The sequence below is a fragment of the Lissotriton vulgaris genome, chromosome 7, assembly GCF_964263255.1.
Source record: "Lissotriton vulgaris chromosome 7, aLisVul1.2, whole genome shotgun sequence".
In the NCBI taxonomy this organism is placed as follows: domain Eukaryota; kingdom Metazoa; phylum Chordata; class Amphibia; order Caudata; family Salamandridae; genus Lissotriton; species Lissotriton vulgaris.
In genome coordinates, this window is record NC_141695.1 from 1,650,903,458 (window position 1) to 1,650,928,842 (window position 25,385).

The window sequence follows — 25,385 nt, forward strand, 5'->3', positions numbered from 1 at the left end:
TCCTCAACCGGCGCCAAAGTTATTCACAATAGAATGTTGCGATTTCCCTATTCAAAATAATCCTAACTATAACTACCTACTGGCGACCGCCAGTAGGTAATATATATATATATATATATGTATGTGCTACCCGATGGCCACACATTTTGCTCAACATCATCAGAGCAATCCCGCCATTTTAAAGTACTCAGGGATAAAGATGAGCAAAATCCCGGAGAGGGGCGGAGATCAGTTGGTACAACTAAGACACCTGGAATCCAGAATGATACTGAGCATGGGAACAGAGGTACCATTTGGCCATAATTTGGATGCCGAATTACATGTACATCTGTAAAATGGTATAGACAATATAGATGACAGCATAAGACTGGAATCCGTCACTATAGAACTATGTGATATCTTGTACATTATGTATATAATGAAATGTAAGATGTTGGACTGAGTACATACCTGAAAACCACTATGAAGCTAGTGAATTATAGAAATTCAATTGGATTATAAGAAATAGAAACTCAATCGGATTATAAGAAATGATTGGGGAAGATGAGAATCAAAAATTAATGCATATCCAGAGGGGACAGAGAACACATTTTGGATAAAGTACTTTACAGAGACTATGTTTCCATGCATCGTAAGCAAATAACAAAGTGTGTCAAGGGTTGAAAATGATCTAGAAATGTAGATATTTGTAAATAGTAGGTTAAATACCGATCATAATTTGATATGTTATACATTCATTCCCTTTGTTCCACATCTTATATTGTTGCTTACAACCCCCCCCCCCTTTTCTGGACTTGGTTGAAAAATGTAGAAACTTAATATCTACAATATTTGATTTTGAAAAACCCTCCCGTTTTCTTTTTTTTTTTTTCTTTACATACAGTTTAATGGGAGTACTTTACTGAAATGAGCAAAAAAAGGTTATTAGTTGACTGTATATAGAATATTACTGGATCTGATTGTAAATACTTCATTTGTGGTAAAGGGTTTATTATAGTACTTCACGTGAATTGTAAAATGAATACGAGTATGTACTAGCCATATATCAAACTATGCAGGGTTGGAGGTCTAGATGGCCATGGAAATGGTAGAGGGTACTTATACACAGCACTATATTTAAGTAAGGTCTAGACCAAGGGACTCTATGGTCCAGTTGAAGGCAGGAAGCCGAAACGCGTAGACCGTCCATTTGATGCACTTTTCTTTGCACATGGTGTGTAAATAAATCATGGAGAAATCAACTGTTGCTGTGCCGTGTCTTTATCTACGAGCTCGTAGGAGAAGAAGCTGAGGTGATATATATATATATATATATATATATATATATATATATATATATATATATATATATATATATTTCTTTTACAGCTGTCAAGGTTAAAGCGAAACCATGATTGGTCAATTTCAAGTTAGATACACTGGAGGTTGAGCTCCATAATGATCAAGTCTGTTTTCTATGCCCATGTATTGAATACATGTCAGGGGACACTATGACACAAACCTTTTAAAAAACAGTGATTTGCAGCTTTTCATCATGTGATCAAGGTCAAGTATGGTGACCATTTATCCAAACAAAGTGGATGAGTATTGGGGAGTATTGTGGCATATATATATATATATATATATATATATTGGATTTTTTTCACAGCAGTTCACTTTAAAATATTTCTTGAATAAAATACCTGCTTCTCTGTCGCTGCGGAATGCAAACTAGGAGTGTTTGATTCGATATATATATATATATATATATATATATATATATATATATATATATATACATGGGTTCTATTTTAAAGGGGACTACGAGGACCAAGATGCACTCGCACACACGCCCACTGGGGCGGGACATTTAATTGTGTGCAGGTGGTCCGCTTGCTGTCGAGTGTTCTGGGGCCAGTGAACAAGGGCGTGAGCTCGAAACGCGTATGGCTGAACATTGGAGCTTTTATGTGCCTGACAGTTGGTTTGTGCAACCCTCAGAATAAATGGGTTTACTCACCGGGAGTGGTCTCTTCAAGTTTGTGGCAAATCGTTTTTTCATGTGAAGCGGCCCGTCCAGGTCGTGAAGAGCCCCACTGCAGACTATGCGGGACAGCAGCGTCAGAAACAAAGAGACGCTGCGTGTGCGGTGAGTCTGCTTCTGAGGGCATGTATTGGCATGGACTTGCTGCCTTGTACCCTACGAGCTTGCCCACATGGGGAGGAGTGTTTCATTTCGGACATTCAGCGGCACCCACATGGGTTCTATTTTAAAGTGGACTACGAGGACCAAGATGCACTCGCACACACGCCCACTGGGGCGGGACATTTAATTGTGTGCAGGTGGTCCGCTTGCTGTCGAGTGTTCTGGGGCCAGTGAACAAGGGCGTGAGCCCGAAACGCGTATGGCTGAACATTGGAGCTTTTATGTGCCTGACAGTTGGTTTGTGCAACCCTCAGAATAAATGGGTTTACTCACCGGGAGTGGTCTCTTCAAGTTTGTGGCAAATCGTTTTTTCATGTGAAGCGGCCCGTCCAGGTCGCGAAGAGCCCCACTGCAGACTATGCGGGACAGCGGCGTCAGAAACAAAGAGACGCTGCGTGTGCGGTGAGTCCGCTTCTGAGGGCATGTATTGGCATGGACTTGCTGCCTTGTACTTGAAATAATAAATAGCTGCTTTGAAGCCAGAATTGCGTCTGTTTGGTGAGCTCCTTGAACCGAGGAGGTATTGGTTAGAATGTTACTGACGGCGCTCCAGCCGTGAGGATGCTCCGCTCTCAAATGAGAGAGGCCATGGACACAGAACTATCTCGAGTCCGGTTGGCAAACAGATCGGCGGATAAACATCAGGAATCCCTTGAAAAGAATGATGAAATGTGTGTGGCAGCGCAGAACCTACTAAGGGAATACTGATTTGAAATAAGGCATTCTCGACGACATTGGAGACGGTACTACACATCCCAGCATGCACAGGACAATGAATTCGCCTGTGATGAAATAAATAAAGCATGCTGGGAGAAATGCCTTTGAATCCTGCAAAGCCCCACGTTATGCCTGTGAACAAGAAGGTTTTTCTTCGAAACGCGTAAGGCTGGGAAAATACTTGAAATAATAAATAGCTGCTTTGAAGCCAGAATTGCGTCTGTTTGGTGAGCTCCTTGAACCGAGGAGGTATTGGTTAGAATGTTACTGACGGCGCTCCAGCCGTGAGGATGCTCCGCTCTCAAATGAGAGAGGCCATGGACACAGAACTATCTCGAGTCCGGTTGGCAAACAGATCGGCGGATAAACATCAGGAATCCCTTGAAAAGAATGATGAAATGTGTGTGGAAGCGCAGAACCTACCAAGGGAATACTGATTTGAAATAAGGCATTCTCGACGACATTGGAGACGGTACTACACATCCCAGCATGCACAGGACAATGAATTCGCCTGTGATGAAATAAATAAAGCATGCTGGGAGAAATGCCTTTGAATCCTGCAAAGCCCCACGTTATGCCTGTGAACAAGAAGGTTTTTCTTCGAAACGCGTAAGGCTGGGAAAATACTTGAAATAATAAATAGCTGCTTTGAAGCCAGAATTGCGTCTGTTTGGTGAGCTCCTTGAACCGAGGAGGTATTGGTTAGAATATATATATATATATATATATATATATATATATATATATATATATATATATATATATATGTCTCAAAAAAGGCTAACGTCGAAATGCGTCGTCTTGGTGCACATTAAAATAATTGTGCCATAATCACTGGTGTGCTGCTTGTTTTTATCATCTGGAGTTCTGGAGGAGAAGCCTTGGTGAATATATATATATATATATATGTATATATATTCACTGAAAAAAACACAAGTTTCAGGATTGTTATAGCTAGAAACTATCATTTAAAAAACCTTTGAAATTCACTGAAAAAACCACAGGTTTCAGGGACGTTATAGTTAGAAATTAGTATTTAAAAAAACCTTTGAAATTCACCGAAAAAAATATAGTTGGATATTTCACTTGTACAAAACCAGTGAAATTCGGCTTTTACAGTTAGTTCAGCTAACTATAATTCGCGCCCCTGCAATGCACTGCTGATGACGTCACATATTATATCACTCATGACATGGTCAGTGACATCACTGATGACATCTCAAATGACATCACCCCCAGGGGCTTATACAAAACGATCTGCACACGCAGCGTGGAATCGGACGATTTTCTTTTTTTTAATGCTTTTTTTGTCCCTCTGGATCCCTCTGAGCAGGCCTAGGGCATCAGGGTGTTTCTACCCTGCCCCCTTTTCTTGTCTTTTAACCTTTTTTCCACAGTTTTCTTGTGACTCGGTTACTGAGTCACAAGATGGCTGCCAACACATTCAGGTTTGGGGTGTTGGCAGCTAATCAGAATTTAGCTTGTGCTCGGGAGGGTTCGCGAACCCTCCTTGGTGCTCAGATATTGATATTTATATGTTTTGAATTTCTCAGCAACTACTGAACAGATTTACACCATTTAAAACAAGCATTTACAATGCAACGGTTTCGCCTTTGGAAAAGTTAGAGCTATTGGCATTGTAAATGACACATTTTTTATCTATGTGTTGGTTTTGAAAACAGATAAATAAATGGCATTGTCATTTACATTGCCAATACCTTAATCTCTCGCAAATGTGAGACCTATTGTACCCTACGGACGAGCTCAGCAGACAGCAATTACTACCACACACAGAGCCACACATACACACACCCAGAGCCCGCCACACATACACACACCCAGAGCCAGCCACACACACACACCCAGAGCCAGCCACACACACACACACACCCAGAGCCAGCCCCACACACACCCACCCAGAGCCACACACACCCACCCAGAGCCACACACACACACCCAGAGCCACACACACCCACCCAGAGCCACACACACCCACACCCACCCAGAGCCACACACACACACTCAGGAGAGCAAGCACAGCGAGGGAGCAGGGAAGCAAGCACAGCGAGGGGGCAGGGAAGCAAGCACAGCCATGTATCCAGTTTCCTGAGACCACTAATCCCCACCACAGTCTCCCTGGGCTCCTCCTCTGCAAGCCCGCATAAAGCTCCGTACGTGCAGCTGCTCTCGTACAGGAGGGCTGAATCACCAACGCACATGCAACAGGAGACCGGCGGGGGTTCTCGGGTGACAGAATATGCCAGAGGTGGAAGAAAGGCCTTAACGGTAGGAATGTTAGTAGGAAAAGGGAGCATTCAAACAGCAAAATGACATTTTACCCCGGCTTCTGAAAATCCTCAAACTAGTGCTATATGACAGAGGAGCACTGGAATCTCATTTAGATAATTATGTACTCAGCCCATTTAAAGATATCCATCTGCGTAAGGGCGGTTCTGCTGTCATTTTAGACATTTCAAGAAGACTAGACACAATTATAAACTTTTTTCTGCAGAATCTCTTCATGGAGCTTTTGGAGGTTAGAGTGCCCTTCAAGCAGACTTCTAGTCAATTGGAGTGACTTTATTAAATTGCAGATGACTTATGAGCAATGTTTCTCTCTTTCAGCCTATTTCTCTTGTTGCTGCCTGGATATTGTTTGACTAGCAGGCCTAGCATGATTTAATTATTCAAGGTTCAACGGGAAGCTAAAAGTACATGCATTATTAGCCTGCTCCGAAAAGCATTGGGAATCTGAAATTAGGGGTGGGCTGAAGGGTTTGGGTGCCTGGGAAAGCCAACCGACACCTGGAGGAGACAGGGCACGGAGTCGAACGGGCACACGGACAGCGCGGGGGGGGGGCGGGAACAGGCACACGGACAGCGGGAGTGGGGGTCGGGAACAGCTGCACTCTATAGCCAGACCTAGAAAGATGGACGACTATACATCTGCATGCAATAATTTCCAGATGTGTGCCTGGCACTGGCTCCTTCCTGCACCGGCTGCATAGCCCAGGCCTACCGTGCACGGTTCCTGTGGGGCTGGCTCTGCACACTCACTCTGCCAGCAGAAGCAAAGATTAAAAGCTGCTTGGAGCCGGTTTCGTGAAGGGTGCCGGCGTCACTAGATCGCCCCGAGGAGCTTAGCATGAAATGTTCCCTTGCTCAAGTGATTACTGGAACTGCACGAAGTCACTGAACTCTGGCTCAATGGCCTTTTCCTCACAGTTTCTCTGCCAACCGACTTAGCAGAGGTTCTTTGAAATGAAACTGCTTAGGAAATGAATATTCCACATGAGGCCAGATTGCGCAGAATAACATGTAATGTGTTACTTTTGTTGTCATTGGAGGACGGCTGGCATGAAAGAAAAGACAAATCATGACTTGGCTGTTCGAAGGTGAAGCCCCGGCTAAGAATACTTTAAATTGTAATAACAGGTACTGGAACAGCTGCGCTCTATAGCCAGACGTAGAAAGATGGAAGACTATACATCTGCATGCAATAGTTTCCCGACGTGTGCCTGGCACTGGCTCCTTCCTGCACCGGCTGCATAGCCCAGGCCTACCGTGCACGGTTCCTGTGGGGCTGGCTCTGCACAATCACTCTGCCAGCAGAAGCCAAGATTAAAAGCTGCTTGGAGCCGGTTTCGTGAAGGGTGCTGGCGTCACTAGAGCGCCCCGAGGAGCTTAGCATGAAATGTTCCCTTGCAATCCCGGAGACACGGACAGCGGGGCAGAAGGCAAAAAAGAAACAGTGCAATCAGGGGTAAAAGGCAAGAAACAAGACAAGAAAGAACAGGCACTCACCAGAGGACGGACACAAGCTACGGCAGGAGGGGGCAGTCAACTCCGCCCACCGCCGCATGACGTGCCAAAAGGGAAGAAATCGCGGGAACGCCCACGAATCTGGTCCAGCTTTTACGGACAGATCTGTCTTCCAATGGCTAGCCTACATTTATGGAGCTAGCCAATTGAAGACAGGGGCAGTTCCAAAAGCCCATAGTATACTCATTAGGTTTTCCCTGCAGCTGCGCAGTGCGCAGCGCGCCAGGGCAAAACCTAAAAAGGGCTGATCATTGAGGGACTTGGAGCAGAAGAAGAGGAGAGGGGACGAAGATGGGGAAGTGAAGGATAAGTTGTGAGGAATCACAAGAGAGGGGTGCAGGATGGGAAATGGCGGCGGGAGGAAGAGGAGTGAGGTATGAGAAGTGTGGCATGAGGAATGATGGATGCAGAATGAGGTTTGGACAGTGAGTGTTGAAAAAAGGAATGAATGATGAGGACAGACGCCTATGGGAAAAGTGTGAAAAATAAGTCGCGAGGTAGGAGAATTGATCAATGAGAGACGCTTGAAAATTGAGAGATGAGGAATAAGAAATTAAGAATAGGAATAGGAATGCCCGAAAATAAAGAATGTCCATGAGGGCTGTCCTACAATTGAACTGGTCACCTTAAAAGACAACAGCATGTAAAATGCCTTCAATAAAGAATTTAACAAAAGATCTTGAGGTTGAAAAAAATCTCAAATCATTGTGGGAGTCTCTTTTGCCGAGACCCTGCAAATGAGTTCACGAACTAATTATGTCTCTAAAACGATCACATGCTGTGCACATCTCATTCATCATAACAAGCGGTCGACAACTTCCAGGGGGTTTAAAGTCCAGTTTGGTCCGATGTATTTTCGATTGGAGAATCCCTGTACGGGTCACAACGTGGTGCCCTATCCGGAAATGGTGCACTAAAATGTATGCTATGGGAGGTGGGGGAGCTGGGTCGGTGTGTGGGGGGAGGGCAAGAATGGTGCTATTTCTGATAGGCCAAGGATGTAGTGACTGCTGATATGCGGCTGAGACAGACTTGCAGGGAAAGTTAACTTTTCCTCTCAAGCAAATATTTAACTCGGACTAAGTTGTTAATGGTGGAGGCGGTCCCTGCGAACCCCGAGGGCCAGTCCTTCCTCGGAGTCCGCCTGTCTCGTTCAACTCAGTCACTGTAAAGTGCCTTCAGACCGGTAAACCTGTTTTTGTTGTGCACTTTTTTTTGTACACTCATCTATGAGCCGTTTCCATACTGTTTCGACCTATAAAACGTCCATTATTTAAGTTTTTGTGGAAGAAAATGGGTCTGCATTTCTTCCGTGTTCACTCGCTGTGCTCTCATCTGTGTCTTTAGGCGTCTCAGAGTCGTTGGGGTGTCTCAGAGTGGGTATTAGGAACAGTGTTGGGTGCCCCAGGCACAGCGGTCCTCTGCATGTCACATTCAGAGACGCTGTCCGCAGGGTGTCTCACTCTGAGGCGCTGTCCTCCTTGTGTCTCAGATGTAATCTCCGTGGAGACTTGGGCAGACTGTTCAGGGAGTCTGAATCCTGATTGTCGGACACAGTGACCCCCTGGGTACCCCACTTTCATGGTGATGTCACAGGCACATGCCTGTCTCATGTCGAATTATCGCGGTACACTTCTAAGACACAATCACTATGGGGGTCTCACAAACCGTTCCGAGTGTCTCAGACACTTATAAGGTGCATCGGAAACAGTCATGGGTGTCTCATAAATAGACATTGTCTGTGTGTCTTCACTCCCAGGCGCAGGCCTCAGGGTGACCCAGACACAGTCCTCTGGATGTCTCGGACACAGTCTATCTGGGTGTGTCAGTCTCAGCTCTCTGTGTGTCTCAGGCACAGATAATGTGGTGTCTCAGGCAAAGCTGCCTCTCAATGCCGTACTTACAGAAGGAGTTTCTCCGGGTGTCTCAGGCAGAATCTTTTTGGGTCTTTCAGTCTGAATCTCCGCGTGCTTTAGGCACCGTTAAGAAGGCGTCTCAGGCACAGACTTACTCTGATGCACCTATTTGTGCTTGGTATAGCGCAGACTTCATCAATTCAACATCAGGGCGCTTTACACGAAACAATACCAATTAAATGGCCAGACCGGAATGCTTATTTCGAGCTGTAATTGCTCTTCATCAGGGAGCTATTACTGTGAACAGAATCATTACACACTGATTGTTAACATAAATATATGTGAATACAAGGTTATACATCTCTGTTATTTTGCATGCATCTGGCACACGTGATTTTTATATCTTGCACGTTTATTACATGAGTCTGTTGTTACCCACTTTATGGCCCCGTGATGTGAATTTGTAAATATGATGCCATTGTGTGTAAAAACGTGACATTCGCCCGACTGGTACCGGTGAGTGAGCCTGTTAATACTTACGAGTTTGACGAACTCGTCGTTCTCAACCATGTTTGAAAGAACTGCGAGAACGATTAAAAGCGGTCGCGTTATACAGGCAATAATGCTTGTTTCAAAATGTTTGTTTTAAAATGCGAGCGTAAACTGTTCTCTTTCCCACGTTATCCAGCGTAGTAGTGAACACTTACTTTCACTGTAAGACAAAAGTTCCTCGGTAGTGTGGCGATTGATAGGTTGCAAGTCATATTAAGTGCGACGAATAACGCCCGTGTCTCCCGTAAAGAATGCGGCAGACATGTTAAAAATATGGTCATGTAATTTTAAATGATGCCAAAGAAATGGTACGAAAAATCGTAAGTGACGGTAAAAAGGAGAGAAGGGGGGGGCGGCGGAGGTATCACACAGCACTCATTCCAGCGCTCCGAAGAGGGCATCTTGGCTCATCTAATCCCTCGGGCAGCTCATCGCACATCCCCATATCGCACGGCGAAAGGGAGAGGAGAGGCGAAGAGGAGACCACGGGTGCCGTCAATGCCGGCCCAGATTCGGGGGCGTTCCCGAGAACAGGCTTTCGGCTGACGTAGCCAAAAGCCAAAAATTCTTGGGAACGCCCCCGAATCTGGTCCGGCATTGACGGACAGATGTGTCTTCCAATGGCTAGCCTCCATTTATGGAGCTAGCCAATGGAAGACAGGGGCGGATTCCCAGCCCCATACTATACTCATTAGGTTTTCGCCTAGCGAAACGATGCTTTCGCATCGTTTTCGCCAGGCAAAACCTAAAAAAAGCACACTTTCTGGACCAAGACCTAAGTTTTTGCCAAATTTGGTGTAATTCCGTTCAGCAGGCTGGGCTGAAGCCTGTTCCAAAATGAAGAAAACGTGCTTTGGGACCCCTCTTTTTTCTCTGCCCCCACTTTACGAATCACCCTGAACTTTCAAGACAGGAGCTGACCTGAGCGGGCCATTAGTTTTGAGAATTTTGCGAAGATTTATCAAATGGCGCCAAATATATTGGCAAAACCAAAAAAACGCTTTTCCTATGGAAACTAAGTCGTAACTATAACTACCTACTGTCAACCGCCAGTAGGTAATATATATACATATACATATATCACATACAGTTCTTATAGTCTCTCACGCACACACCCAGATCGCCACCTTCGTGGAAGGTAATAACAGTGATCTGAACAGCCAACTGCAGTTTCAAATGGCAATTTTCAACTGCTGACCTGTTTTGATCAGATGGCCTTCATCACTGTTAAGTATTTATATTAGAAATTGTACAGCTGCACTTACCCCAAAAGCCCAATATCCAAAGATGACGATTATAAAATTGATTACATCCACCAAAAACATCAGAGCATAAACGTCACAGACGGGGCTGTACTCCGGGTGAATGATGTCATAGAAGAACTGCCTGATTGGCAGATAGATCTGGAGAGCTCTGAGGGCAAAACAAGCACAACAAAATATAAGTCAAGACCCACATTTAAATAGAAGTTTAGGAAAGAAGGTGGAACTGCACTTTAAAAAATTGTTTTTTTCATTTGAAAATGGAATTGATATCAACGCCCTTTATTTGCGGACTGGCCAATCTAGACATACATTGCCATGTAATGCCGATGAACTTTCGAGAACTTTATATCAGTTAGAAGATGAGGGATCCACTGACTCAGTTCAATCTGAAAAAAACACCCTCTGGTTCAAAGCAATGCAACTTGACAAAATAAACAGCTTCATTTTACCCCTTAAGAAAGCATGTGACCATAAGCTTTCAGCACCTGGCACTTGGAAAATGCTCTTCGCATCTGACTATGATCTGCCTATAAAGAGCAGAGAAGACGCTCAAAGCACAATCACAGTATATGGTATAATTAATTAATTATTAGGAAACCCCTAGACGCTCCTTGAAAAGCTTTTTAGTCATGACAACAAGTCACTATCATAAGACACATATAAGAAAATCCTGGTGGAATCAAATCTGAAGTTACGTTATGAGACTGAGTGTCAAGGTTTGCAAAGCAGAGATCCTTCACATTTCGCAATAATATAAAGGGAATGTACTCTAAACTGTGGGTATTGTGGTTATAAAAGTCTGGGAAAGACCCCCACTAAATTTCAAACTCACTATTAAAAGAGTTGAATCAGAATGTTAGCTGTTTGATTCTATATAATAAATTGTACACATTTTATTCATATTGGTGTCATGAAAAGCTATGTCAACCCCTCTTAGAGTTGATCCTGTAAGCTACAGTTTATACCCAGATCTCTAAAACCAACTGGCTGTGTTACATTTTTAAACTTGGAGAGCGTGGAGCAATTTGAATCATGAGCTGATTATATATGGAATAAAGTATGCCCTGCCATAGATTATAAGGCAAGTCACCAATGACCTTCATGAACACATAGAGTAAAGAGGCCAAAGGCAGAGTGCCTTTATTTCGTTATGTAACTCTGCAATACCCTTATAATGTACAACGGGATTACTTTATTCTTTATGATGCATGGGTACACCATCACCCTTCCCACAAAATGCTTATATCCTCTGTGTGGTAGTCTTTCATGTGAAAGAGATCAGATGTTTGTAGACTTGTAGAACAAAATTAGAATCTTTGGGGCAAAATCAAATACACCAAAAAGCAGTTAGATATTTGTTGCAAAAATATATTAGAATCAGCTTGTCAAATTAAAAAAAACACTGTAGCTAATATGTAGAAACACGCAGTGGGTTTCTACTTTTCCGATAATTATTTAACACATAGAAAAATTATAAATATTTCATTTCAGTTTATCACTGTCCATCACGAAAAGAAGCAGAAGAAGGGATATTCAGTTTTCCTTTTCGTTTTTAAAAGTGCAGCTTTTATTATGTTCTGTGCCCTGCCTTAGACCCTGACTACTGGTTCTGGCAGTGAGAACTCAACTGTAATAAGTTAATACAGTTGAGCAGCTACATCCTTGCTCTATTACAGCTGACTGGGTGTGTCATAGGTCGCATTAAATGAGGAAATTAGAAACAGGCTTGCAGGCTCCCATGCATTATAGTAGCTCTTATGTACATGTGATGGAGCAGATTTCATCTGCAGTCAGGCATTGTTTTATTTTTTGTGCTTCAGACAGACTGCATTTAAATTGCCACGCACATTTTGGTGCAAGTTAAAAACATGGCACATAAAAAAACATGAAAGTGAGGCCTATTTAGTCTGAAATGCTTTTTCTGAATTAACATGTGTTTTTGCAATGTAGAGAAAAGTGGCCTTTTTAGCTTTGAAGATTAATAGAATATGTTTCTCTCTTCCCAGCTCATCCCATGCAATATACATTCACTATTTCTGTCTTAAAAGACTTTGACTTGTTGCATATTTTGATAAATATTTTCAGTTAATAACACCTCTTTTACTTTGTTGCACATTGCATATTTATTTTGCATGTTGTACATAAATAATAGAAAAGCTGCTTTACGCTAGTAGCTTGGCTAGGTAAACATTTATAAGGAGTATTAGTATGAATTTGGGAAACATAATGGGCTGATTTACATGAAATTAACATTATCTTTTTGTTTATTTTATTTTTGGGGCCTACCATTAAATGGCTGCCTGTGAAACCAGCACTATGGCTTGCTTTGAAAGAGAAGAGAGCATGCGCAGACTGTGGCAGCTTGACTCAAACTGCGGAAGGGGTCAAGGACAGCTTGAACTATACATCCTTGTGATTCTGCCAAATGTACCAGTGTTAGTTAAAAGTGTCCATCTGACTGCGCTTTGGCAGGAAGGGAGGAAGACTATTGAAACATTTTCCCTAGCAATTGTTGCAAACTTATAAAATGTATTTATTATGTATGCTTCTTTTGTTAAAAACTGGCATGGTCAGGTTTTTAGAATGAGTCAGGAAAGAGACGTCATGCCATCATGACTGACCAATCAGTACAGGTTTTCCTGAAAGTTGAAACATTTTGTGTAGTCTGCCAAAATTTTGTGTATAAAACTGACCTCTCCGGAGGAGGGGTTGGCTTTCTCAGCTCAGCTGGCTTCTAGGCTCATTAGGGGGTGTGTGAGCTCTGAGAGAAGGAACAGATAAGGCCAGACATCCTATGGGTTAGGTACGAGATCGTCACGGGTGCATGGGCGTCCGAGGAGAGTCAGGGGGAGGGTTCTTGCTTCCACGTCATATCTTGGCACTGCAGGCGCATTCCTTTGAGGTCTGGTGAAGGAGGGGCTATCTCACTCCCTGCTTGCTCTTTAGACACAGACAGACAGAGAAAGCAGCTGATTAAATAGAATTAGATGCTAAACTTCAGTTATGCTTTGACTAATTAATTAGGTCTGAAATGATTTATTTGTCTTATGCATTTATTTCTCTTTATGGGAGATTTTTGCAAACTATTTGATTTTTGATTAGCCTTGCAAGACTATTTTTCTTAGAAACTCTTTAAGAATTTTGAATGCCATTTTGCGCCACATTCCTATATGTTATGCTTATATGCAGACTGTAATATGTTCTTTATTAATGCTATTTTTCCTGTTTTCCAAATTCTGTAACCTGATTGATATTTTACTAATGAATAAAGGGTCAGAGAAAACTTAACTTTTGACTAGAAAATAAAACCCTTTAAAATAATCAGCAACTCTCTTTATTGGCCCACAATAATAATTGTATTTTGACTGTTCATGATTATTAAAGTCTCCTGAAGGTAATACATGGTGTGAAGGGCCCAACACCTTTAGAGCGGTAAATTAGAGGTAGCATGAGGGTTTTGCATTGAGAAACTCCCAGAAGAAATTACCGCTCCATCACATGTAGCAGGTATCTTATTCAAGGTATACTAAACAGTCTCAAATCCATTCCTATGTATCCTTCCGGGCTCTATCAATACCTATTTAGACATTATTTAGCATTGCATGTGTTCCCTTACTATTAATTGAAGAGGTAAAAAAGAAACTGGTTAAGGCACCATTAAGACGTTTGCAAGTTTGTTACAAGGTGAATTCATACTTTTGGATAAGACTTTGAAGTTTGGTGAAAATCTTTGTGTGTTTTGAGTTCTGTGAGATCTGGACTGTCTGAACAGAATCTTTTTACTAATGGCATTGCAAAATCTGTGTACAGGATCCTTCGGCTGGCACGGTTACTTCTAACGGAGAAGACTACCACCTAAATGACTGTTAAGGCAACTGGAATGCTCACTACAACACTATGACTAAATTGTAAATACAGACTCCTGTTTAAGGAACCAACTTTGTAATGGTACTACATATGGACTGTTAATGAACAGCGCCACTGTGAGTGATTTCTTGTGTACTTATGCTATTATGTTATTTGTTTTAGCTTTTGGAAGGATTTGTTTACTACTATCCTGTCAGATGGCGGTAGTAGTGAGTGAAGCACAATTTTAAAGAGAACAAGCTGTTAATTTGTGTCCCTTTCAAGATATTGTTTCTGCCGGTAGTTAATATGGCTGTCACAGACGTGTGTCCTAACTGGTGAATCCTTAATCAAGATGGTGAGGCTTCTGGTAATATTTCCCCAGATACTATATTTTTTTGGGGGAAATAGCTTTCACTTCTCCTTTTGTGGATACTCAATCAATAGCCATTGTCCTGGAGGTCGTATGGACTAAGGGGGTCATTTAGGGTTTGGAAGACTGTTCCAGTAAATCAGTGCTTGATCTGCCAATTTTAGAGGGGGTGGACCCTCTAGGTTTACAACAGCAGCAGACCCTCAGCTGTTTTTATCATAGGAAACCCTTCAGACACTTGACTGCCAGCTCATCTAGTGATTTCTCTACTTAGGAAGGGCAATTTGTACAATAAAAAAACAGTAACTCTTTAACACTTGTTTTTAAAATGTATATACTACATGTACAGTGAACTGTGCAAAGACCACATTTAATTACATTTTAATGGCCAACTTTTTCCCCTTCAGCATCTGTTGCTTTAGCTTTGCCTTGAAAGATTGTCGCTTCCTCTTGGGATTTCGTCGAAAGAAATGCCAAAATTTCTTTGTCTCCTTTTTCACAACTTTTCCTATAAGGAAATAAAAAAGTAGAATTATCTTTGTTATCGATTTTATTTTCCCCTCATGATTATCCTGACAATATTAAACGTATAATTCCTTCTCCATTGTTCATAAAGAATATCAGCATCTTGTAAGAAAGTGCATTGTTAGTTGGGGTGGATGGTAGTTAACCACAATTAATATTGTCACTATTCTTGTAAGTTCCAGTAAAGGTTTCAGTAATTTAAACCTGAGCGCATGCTTAACTTGAGAATATGTCTAAAACATTTACAGGTACCAAAGCAGTTAATAAGTACAAAAAACACACACAAGTTATAAAAATAGGGAATACTTCAATGAACATAAAGAGACCAGACCCATATAAAATCTAGTAAGGGGGTACAAATATATGATTTTTTATTGGTTTAAATAAGTTTTAGCGCTGAAAAGCGCAGAATGCCAACTGCGGGCAACTGGTCACACGCGAAAAGGACAAAGGTAAGGTTTAAGGCTGGCCACCATGTAGAGCGTGCTCGATACAAGGCCCAGGGAGGTCCCAGTCAAAGATGGATTTAGAATTTTTCTGAGAAGGTAGAGTTCTCACTGGGGAAAAGTTGCAGGCTGGATCCAATGATAGGTTTGTTGACAACGTGCAGGTGAAGGACAAGGTCTTGGTAGAGTGGTATTCAGACAAAATATTGAGTAGAAAATGTCGACTTACACAGATATCGAACTGGAAATATCATGACAGAGAAATATCGACAGCAAGAATATCATTGTCAAGATTATCGAATTTAGAGTAAGATATATCGTTTTCAAAAATATAGAAGTCATTAATATCGTTTGCAAAAATATAGTTCAAAATATTGATTTTTTTTATAATGTTATATGTTTTAGTTTATATTTTAAATGTATGTTATTAATTTATTTTTGTATAAGTATTGTTTATGTTTTTTAATATATGTGTTACATTTTTAGTAGTTATCAATTTTATTTGTAAGAACATTTTGCATTTTTTAGTTCTGTAGCGGGTTGTGGGTTCATAGGGGAATAGGGTGGGATGTCATTTAATTATAACAAATTAATAATTCTTTTTTATTTATTAATATTTATTCAATTGAGATTTTAAAGTGTTAACTGCAGGAAGTAATTTATTTCATGTTTTTGTTTCAAAATAATTTCTAATTAAAATATTTATTTGTTTGAACATTATTTTTTATTTTATTTAATGTAATATTTGTAGGTATTTGTCATATATATTTAACATTATAATATTTTTTTAATTAATATTAAATATATTTGTATTAAAAATGTTAACATATTTATATATTTTTTAATGTATTTTGTTTTAAAAATATTTTTGTTTTTTATTTTTTGGTTGTTTTCAATTTTTAACTAACTGGAGTGGGAATATTAATTGTTACCGCTCCACAATCCAATACTTTTTCTACTGTTGCACTCACTGGAGTGGGAATAGTAATTTTTACCCCTCCGCTATGCAACACTTTCCATACTGTTGCACTCATTGGAGTGGGAATAGTCATTTTTACCCTTCCGCTATCCAACAATTTCCCTACTGTTGCACAGACTGGTGTGGGAATAGTAATTTTTACCCCTACGTTATCCAACACTTTCCCTACTGTTGCCGTGATTGGTGTGGGAATAGTAATTTTTACCCCTTCGCTATCCAACACTCCGAGTACTGTTGCACTCACTGGAGTGGGAATAGTCATTTTTATTCCTCGGCTATCCAATCATTTTACTACTGTTACACTCAATGGAGTGGGAAGAGAAATTTGTACCCCTCCACTGTCCAACACTTTCCCTACTGTTGCACTCACTGGAGTGGGAATAGTAATTTTTACCCATCCACTATCCAACACTTTCCCTACTGTTATACTCACTGGAGTAGGAATAGTTATTCTTACCCCTCCGCTATCCAACACTTTCCCTACTGTTGCACTCACTGGAGTGAGAATAGTAATTTTTACCCCTCCGCTATACAACACTTTCTCTACTATTGCACACACTGAAGTGGGAATAGTAATTTTTACCTCTCCTCTATCCAACACTTAACCCTACTGTTACACTGACTGGAGTGGGAAATGTAAGTCTGAAGATTTTTAAATAGTTTAATGTTTTAATTTATTGTAGAAAGTATTTAAATTCGATTTTATGTGATTGGTACATATATATATTTTTATTTTTTTATTTTTATATAATTTTAAAATAAAATAAATTAAAGCTAATAGTTTATTAATTGTTTTAAAGTAAATATATATATATTAATTATTATGTAGGTGTGTTTAACTTTTTTAAATTAAGTTTATGTGTTATATTTGTTAAGATTTATATTAAATATTCTTTATTGTTTTATATCAATTTTATTATTTAACATATTTAATATTTATTATTTTATTTTATGTATGTATAAAAATCGATATTTTGTGCAACAATATATTTTACATTGATATTCCCCCCCAATATTTTTATACTTAAGTTAGGGAGTCGATATTTTTGCATTCTATATTTTTTCATCTATATTTTTACTATTATATTTTTTACATCGATATTCTGTCAGTGAACCTCATTTGATAAAGGCAGGAAAAGCTCAGAGTGGGAAAAGTCTGGAGTGTGCACTTAGGAAACCACCAGTGCAGATCAGATGTTGCTCAATGTCAGGCCTGGTCAAGATTTCTATCTTCGGATTTATTCTCTTTTCTGGAAGTCAGATTCTTTCAGCAGGTTAAGGCTGCCAGCTGTAGCCAGAGAGGGTTCACATTTTTTGGGCGCTGCTTGTCCTGGGGCCCGCTGAATCAAGTTTCCTGCTATAAACATGAACATGCTAAGAACATGGCGGGTGCTGCGGCCAATTCAGGCCCATCAGCGATGCACCCTCGGCAGAACAACTGGCAGGTAGGTCCCGGCCTACTGACAGTTCTCCAGGAGGAAATCTCTGAAAAACTTTCTAAGTCCCAGCTTTAGGGTTAGTCAGGAGGAATACACACCACCCCAGGACCCTCAGGGACACCACTTAGGAGTCAGCACTCACTCCTGTAGATGCTACCATCACGGTCGATCAAAGGCAGGTCCAGTTGGAACTGGTCAGCTGAACTCTTCATGAAAGTGAGCTTCTTGCACCTTTTGTATCCCTGTGGCTTCACAGGTCGGCCAACTGACCCTTGGAATCAACTTCTTAGTCCTAGGTACAAGTGGGAGCAGACGAGGCAATATGGGTTCTCTTCTTACAGCAGGTGCAGTCTTTCTTCATCCTTCCAGAGGTGTTCCGAACAGGATACTTGGAGAGCCACATTTATGCTCAGTGCCAGCCTATGGGTGGGGGAAACTACTGGACCCTCCCTAAACAATGGGGTAAAAGTTCCCATGAGAGACCCTATCCTCTTTTGCAGTACTTCATGTGTGTTTTACTGTAAACTACCCCTCACTGCCTGTAACTAAAATCAACATGTGGAAACTTTCTTCCCCTGTGCAGAGCTCCCTGGATTCACCCAGAGGTGTGGCTTTGACAATTGGCAAACCCTCACATTTGGAAACTCCAACCCAGTTCTGGGGTAGCTCCCTCTTCCACTGAGTGTGGGGACAAGCTGGCTATGAAGACAAAAGGTAAGAAGGCCTAGGTGTGAGCTGCATCTGCCAGTCACAAGGTAGGCATACTTTAAAGCTCTCGAAGGGTCTGGCTCCAGCCCCCTAGACCATCCGGTGAGCCATCAACAATCGGATGACAGTGAACACTGGCAGAAAGGCACTTTGTCTCAAATAAGAAAATAACTTTCTAAAATGTAATTTTCAAAATAGTACCTGAAAATCCAACTTGGCCATTAAATTAGATTTTAAATTTCTATTAAAGTGAGCCATTGAATCATTCTAGCTATTCCTAAACTAAAGTTAAAGATTATATGGTGTTATAAAGTAACCCAGTGTTTTCCTATGGGAGAGCCAGCCTTGCCACAGTGAAAAAACGACTTTGGAGATTTCTCACTGCTAGGACATTTAAAACGTAAGTGCACATATCCTACGTTTTAACTACCATGCACCCTGTCTTATAGGCATGTAGGGCCTACTTTAGGGGTGACTTACAAGTATTAAAAAGGAAGGTTATGCCTTGCAAAAGGTTTATTTTACCAGGTCGGACTGGCAGCTTTAAAACTGCATACCGAGGCTTCAGGGGCAGGCTTGGGGATGTTTTACAGGACTACTGTGGTGAATGGCACAATGAGCGTTGTAGCCCATTATTAGTATTTTAATTTTAAGGCTCTGGGTGCAGACAGTATCATATAATGGGGACTTATAAGTAAATTAAAAGTACCAATCAGGGGTGTACCAATTTTACAAAATTTTAAAGTGAGAGCACATTACCACTGGGCAATAGGTGTAAAGTGAGTCCTAATGCCAACGAAAACAGGTTCAGCTACAGTAGATGAAAAATCTGAGGGAAGACTACCCAAAAGATGGCCATGTTTAACACTACCCTACTCAAGCTTATGTAAGGACCGAACTATACACACAAGAACATGAATTAGTGATCTTGTGGATAATAAGCATAAGCAATACCCAATCACTGAGCAGTCAGCTCATGTAAGAGTACTCAGGAGGCTGACCAATTCTCTACATTGCTCTATATGACATGTAAAGAGGGTAACAGTTTTAAAAGAAGAATGAACAGAACATATTTGTTGCTTTTATCCCACTTTTGAACTTACCATCACTGCCTGCTTTTTGAGATTTTCGCCTTTTTCTAAAGGCATTTTGATGCTTGAAAAAATTCCACTGCCCTATCCCACACTTTTTGTCTTCCTCCTCTTTGCTTTCTCGTTTCTTTTGCTTTTTGCTCTTTTTCTTTTTCTTAGACTCGGGCACGCTCACTTCTTTATCATCCCATAAACCATGGCACTGTTGGAAACAATTGAGAGAGAATATCATGAGTGCCCCAGAGCTCCACATAATGGGTAGAATATCAATGTCTAGGTAGGCTTCATACCTTCAATGGCAATTGCTTTTCTAATACACGGTCTTTCAGAAAGAACAGAAGCAGATTTGACTTAATAGGGATTATTTTAAAGATGATGACATAGACTTATTGAATGCTGTTGTTCCATGCCAGCAAGCTGGCGTTACTAGCCCACAACACCTCCCCCGAGTTGGCCATGGGCTGCTCTGCTTCACTATCTTGAGACAATCAAGTGCTACAATTAGGTATGTGGTTCCCAGTAAAAAGACTATTGTGAACGTATTACTTGTGAATGACTCTCATCATTCACAACTAATAACGTAATCTCTTACATCCAATCAGGTTTTTCATGCCCTGGAACAATTCTGTGGGCCCTTGTACCATTTGAGAGGCAGAGGTGGAGGAATCTGCATTTATAGTGGTTCACTAGAGTAGCAAGGCTCTTGGTAGCCATAAGATTCTTCTGTGTTATTGTCAGAGTTTTCTAGAACAAAATGGTTATCAAGGTTGTGGGGCACATCTGTTTGGGAGGCTGCATTAGACATCATATCATTATCAGTATATATTTGCTCTCTGTTCAACTCCTGGCCTGCGAACCTCTCACTTTGAGAGGCTGACAATGTCAAATCCTCTAGGATGTATTACTGTGGTTGGTTCTGGTGTAATTCTTATTGGCGATATCAGCTGCAACAGGGGTAACATAGAAGTAAACGGGGTTTGATGTAATCCAGTGGTGAATTTGTAGTGACATGCAATACTGCTGATAATGATGTCATTGTCACTACCAGCAATGACATGACTAATTTTGTCCCCAGAACTCTAGATCCTGCTGTCACTGTTGATGGAAGTTCTTGCGTCATCACTGACGCCTTTGTTGATGGAGGTGTCTTGGTGGTCAACATAGCCTTTGTCAACAGATGTGGTTTACTTATTAGCAAAGTCTTTCTCAATGGTTTTGGTCATTTTCATTGACAAAAAGGATTTCTTCAGATATGGACTCATCTCTGGGTGCTGAGTCCTCTTCAACAGTTGTTTTGTCAATGGTGAAGAATCTTTGTGTTCTTTAGACTGTCTGCTCTTCGTCAGTGATGGGACGGCTGACGACAATGATACTTGCAGTTCAGAGCACTCATCAATGCTGCCCGTGTTGTCACTTTTTCAGTCAATGGAATAAAATCCATAGTGATAAGAGGTGAAGGCAATGACTATGCCATTTTTTTCACCCATGAAACTGCATAAGTAACAGGTATGACCTTACCATGACCAGAAGTCTGTCCATTCAGAGGCAGGCACAGAGGGTCTTTTGGAGGGTGAAAGACTGACTTCTGAGGTAGTCCCAGAAAATGCTTCATGAGCCCAGCTTTACTGTTTGCGCTTTTTATACTTCTGGGTGCTTTTCTCAGAAGAGGCACAGGTGATTTGGCACCGAGGAGGCATAGAAGCCTATATTGTCTTTCTTTCAAGGATTTTGTACTAAAAGTGGGATAAGTTCCACAACTGTGAGGTTTGCAGCCACATTATGACAGCAATAAATACAATGAGTGTTTGAATTGTCTGTGTAAACCTTTCAGGCTTCACACATTCCTCATTGGCTGCATAGTGTCTGTTGTCAAAAATCCAGCAGCAAGAGCTGAAAGGGACTACTGGTTGTCTGAACAAACAGATAGAAAATCTGGTAGTTGGAGTCTCTGAGGAGGGTTGGAACCCTGAGCTCCTCCAGCTGATTGACAGGGGTTTCGGTCACATAATGAGATGGATGGTCTAGAGATGCTGTATTGTTATACTACTGTACTAACATTGGCTACCAGACGTTCCCAGCCTGATGTCAGCAGATAATTTAAGCATGTAAACCAATGAAAGATCCAATGCTGCAGAACTGCTATCCGTTATCATAATCAGAGTCCTCTTCAAATTCATTATTCAAATACTGTTCACTTTTCACATTCACACACTGTAGATTTTATCAAGATATCTTCTGACTCCAACATTTTGCTGCAATTTTAGTTCATCAGAAAAGATTAATGTTAAGGAGTGGAAGCTGAGGTCTGTTAAATCACCTTCTTGATTGTCCGAGGAAAGGGTGACTCCAGACTCCACCCAGTAGTCAGAGTGTCAACCGGCCCAGAACAATATACATGAAAGATGTCAAGTGCCTCTTTAAGAGTGCCCCAATTATGAGGCAAACAACGAAGGGGTAAAACTTCCTTGGCAATCTTGTAGCTCTTGATTAAAGATGGAGGGCCCGATTCACAGAACTAACTTAAGACAAAATCCTAAACTTACTACCATTTTGGTATTCACAGAAGGCACTTACTCATTTTGGTATTCACAGAAGGCACTTACTCATTTTGGTATTCACAGAAGGCACTTACTCATTTTGGTATTCACAGAAGACACTTACTCATTTCGGTATTCACAGAACTTAGGAGTCCTAACTTTACTACTACTAAACGGAGAAAAATCCTAATTTGAAGACTTTCGGTATTCACAGAAGGCATTTAGGAGTTCTAAAGTTAGGAGTCCTAACTTTACTACTACTAAACAAAGAAAAATCCTAATTTTAAGACTTTCGGTATTCACAGAAGGTATTTAGGAGTCCTAAAGTTAGGACTCCTAACTTATGTGAATACCGAAATGAGTGCCTTCTGTGAATACGAAAATGAGTAAGTGCCTTCTGTGAATACCAAAATAGTAGTAAGTTTAGGATTTTGTCTTAAGTTAGTTCCTTGAATCGGGCTCGGAGAAATCAGCACTGCACCAAACTCCTCCTGACATCAAGAAGGAGAAAAGGGTCAGGCAGAATCCAGAAGAATATCAGAGCAGCAAGAAGCAAAAATCAGGGACAAATATTGTTGCAGAGGGCGATGAACGTGACGGAAAATAGGGGAATGATTGTGCTGGGAAACATTTATCACTCAGGAATTACTCCTCATATATAAAATTAAAAGAAAGTGACATTACAACAAAGAACTTTGACTCATGTTGCATTCATCAATCTTGTTAATAATCTAGGACCAATTCACCATCCTGGAGAGTGCAAGTTATATAATTTGATCATGCCCTCTTTCTGGAAATCATGGTAGATTAACAAAAAGCCTGAGATGTAAATCTTTTGACAACTGCTGCAATTTGAAGCCCCGACATTGGCTTCCATGCTGGATACTATGACTTGCAGCAGAACACCCCCCTGAATTGGCAATAGCATGGAGAGACAAGGTTCAGGCATGGCAGCTGTTCAGTGGTACTTTTTATCGAAACTAATTCCTAATTGGAAGAATGTGGATCACTTTATCAGTTCAGCTAAAATGAGGACTATTAATTGCTGCATGAGATATATATTTCTAGAGGATACTGTAATCATTTGAACGTGATATTGATACCATCTGGTACAGCTTGCTAATAAGCATCATTTCCTGGTCAGCTTCTGATTTAAATACAGGACACGTACTTTAAAACTGAAGACCAGGATTTCATGTCTCAGTTGATGGATAGCTGCAAGTCCACGGAAATATTTACCTCTAATGGAACCCCAAGTCTTCCCACACTCTCAGCAGCAGTTTCCTGGTCATATTTCCTCACTGTATTTTAATATGTGCTTGTCTTTCTTCACTTTATGTATTCTCCGACATATTGGACTACCTACCTGTCTATCTACTAACAATATTGGCATACCATTAAATTTATCAACATGTAAAAGTTGTAAAATAATACTTTATTCACGTACAGCCCAGTGGTTATAGAGACTATGGTTTTGTGACTTGTCCTTGCCTCCTTCTCTACTTCTTAATTTCCCATGGATCCATGGGGAAGGATTGCATATGTTCCTACTGTAGGAAATGTGCCCCCCCACCCTAAATCCATTACCAAAGTTCATCCCATTCAAAACTGTGACAGTATCCAATGGCATGGAAAAAGGAAAAGGCCCCTACTGATAAAATAAAGTTGGCCGATCAGAAAAAGGGTGGGTCATCCTGTAATTTCTTTTAAGCGTAGTTACATCTATGGTGTTCTACTACAATGACTAAAGAGATTTATTTGTTTTGTGTGAGTGAATCCTCAAATCGTCATGATATCTTTATTCATTCTGATGTTAATTTTTAAAAACTTAGTAAATATGTTCTTTGCAAATCCGACTCCATTACCAGAAATTAATATCTTAAACTGTGTCACTCTTCATTCCATTCAAGCTTCCCCAAGCATCCTTCTACTCTGGGACATGACCTACCTTTAGGATGGATCTATGGAAGAATAAAGCAAGCAACTGAATGAGGTCAAAGAGCACATAGCCATCTTTCTTCTCAATGCCAATAATATTGGGAAGGTGAAAGGGTTTTTCTGCATTCAGCCCCCTGTACACTGTTGAGGTCCAAGGAAAGAATCCAAATTGGAAAGAATACTTGATGACTACTGCGATCTAGAATAGGAAGAACACAATTAAGAAAATGGAACAAGCACACTGGTTTCCACATCCTTGAGATATTTTCCATATTAAGAAAAAATGTCTTTACTCAGCCCATAGGCACAGATTTTATACAACCACAAAATTAGATTCTTCACACATGCTACATCATTTTAAGCAGCCAAATATCACAAAAATGTTTCTTATGAGGATGGAGACCTTCCCTAGTCAAATGAATTTGTTAACTAGTATATCGTGCAAGGAAATTAGATCAGAGAAAACACAAGTTTACTTTGAAAACCAAACACACCATCAGAGGGCATGTGGTTGTTCCTTGGGGAACAAAAGGGTGATGTGGGCACATGGTGTGGTCTTTCAAGCAGTAATTATATTCAAGAAAAGTTCACATTCCCGCAAAAAGAATGGTGTGTCCATCATGAGGTGCCATTTTGCTATAAGGCCTGGTGAACTTGGCCCTCTCTGCAGGGTCACCCCCAAACAATCTGCCTTCACCCATCCTGTCTTCTCAACCTATGTTTGTTGGCTTTTAAGACTTTATCGACTGTTAACCAGTGCTAAAGTGCTTGTGCTCTTCTCCGAAAAAATTGTACAATTGGTTTACACCAAATTGGTACATTTAATTTACTTGTAAGACCCTCTTATACAGTACCATGAGTACCCAGGGCCTGTAATTTACCTGCTTCTAGTGGGCAGCGACACTCATTGTGCCACCCACATTTAAAAGTAGCCTTTTAAAACATGTCTCAGGCCTGCCACTGCAGCCTGTGTTCAGTTTAAACTGCAATTCGAATCAAAATAAACCTTTTGCCACTCCTAAACCTCCCTTTTAAAAACCCGGTAGTCACTCTTAGGGTGGGCCCTAAACAACTCATAGGGCAGGGTGCATTGTATTTAAAAAGTT

General features: G+C 40.9%; 1 protein-coding gene across 1 annotated transcript in view; it reads right to left on the reverse strand.

The window, feature by feature from the left end:
- LOC147706209 (piezo-type mechanosensitive ion channel component 2-like) overlaps positions 1 to 25,385 on the reverse strand; it is a 612,835-nt gene that overhangs the window by 148,481 nt on the left and 438,969 nt on the right. Inside the window, exons 37-40 of the mRNA XM_086929599.1 lie at positions 24,290 to 24,478; positions 19,817 to 20,006; positions 14,995 to 15,124; positions 10,398 to 10,545 (exon numbers count right to left, since the gene is read on the reverse strand). Of these exons, the coding sequence (XP_086785725.1) occupies positions 10,398 to 10,545; positions 14,995 to 15,124; positions 19,817 to 20,006; positions 24,290 to 24,478 (657 nt within the window). The remainder of the gene's footprint in view (positions 1 to 10,397; positions 10,546 to 14,994; positions 15,125 to 19,816; positions 20,007 to 24,289; positions 24,479 to 25,385) is intronic.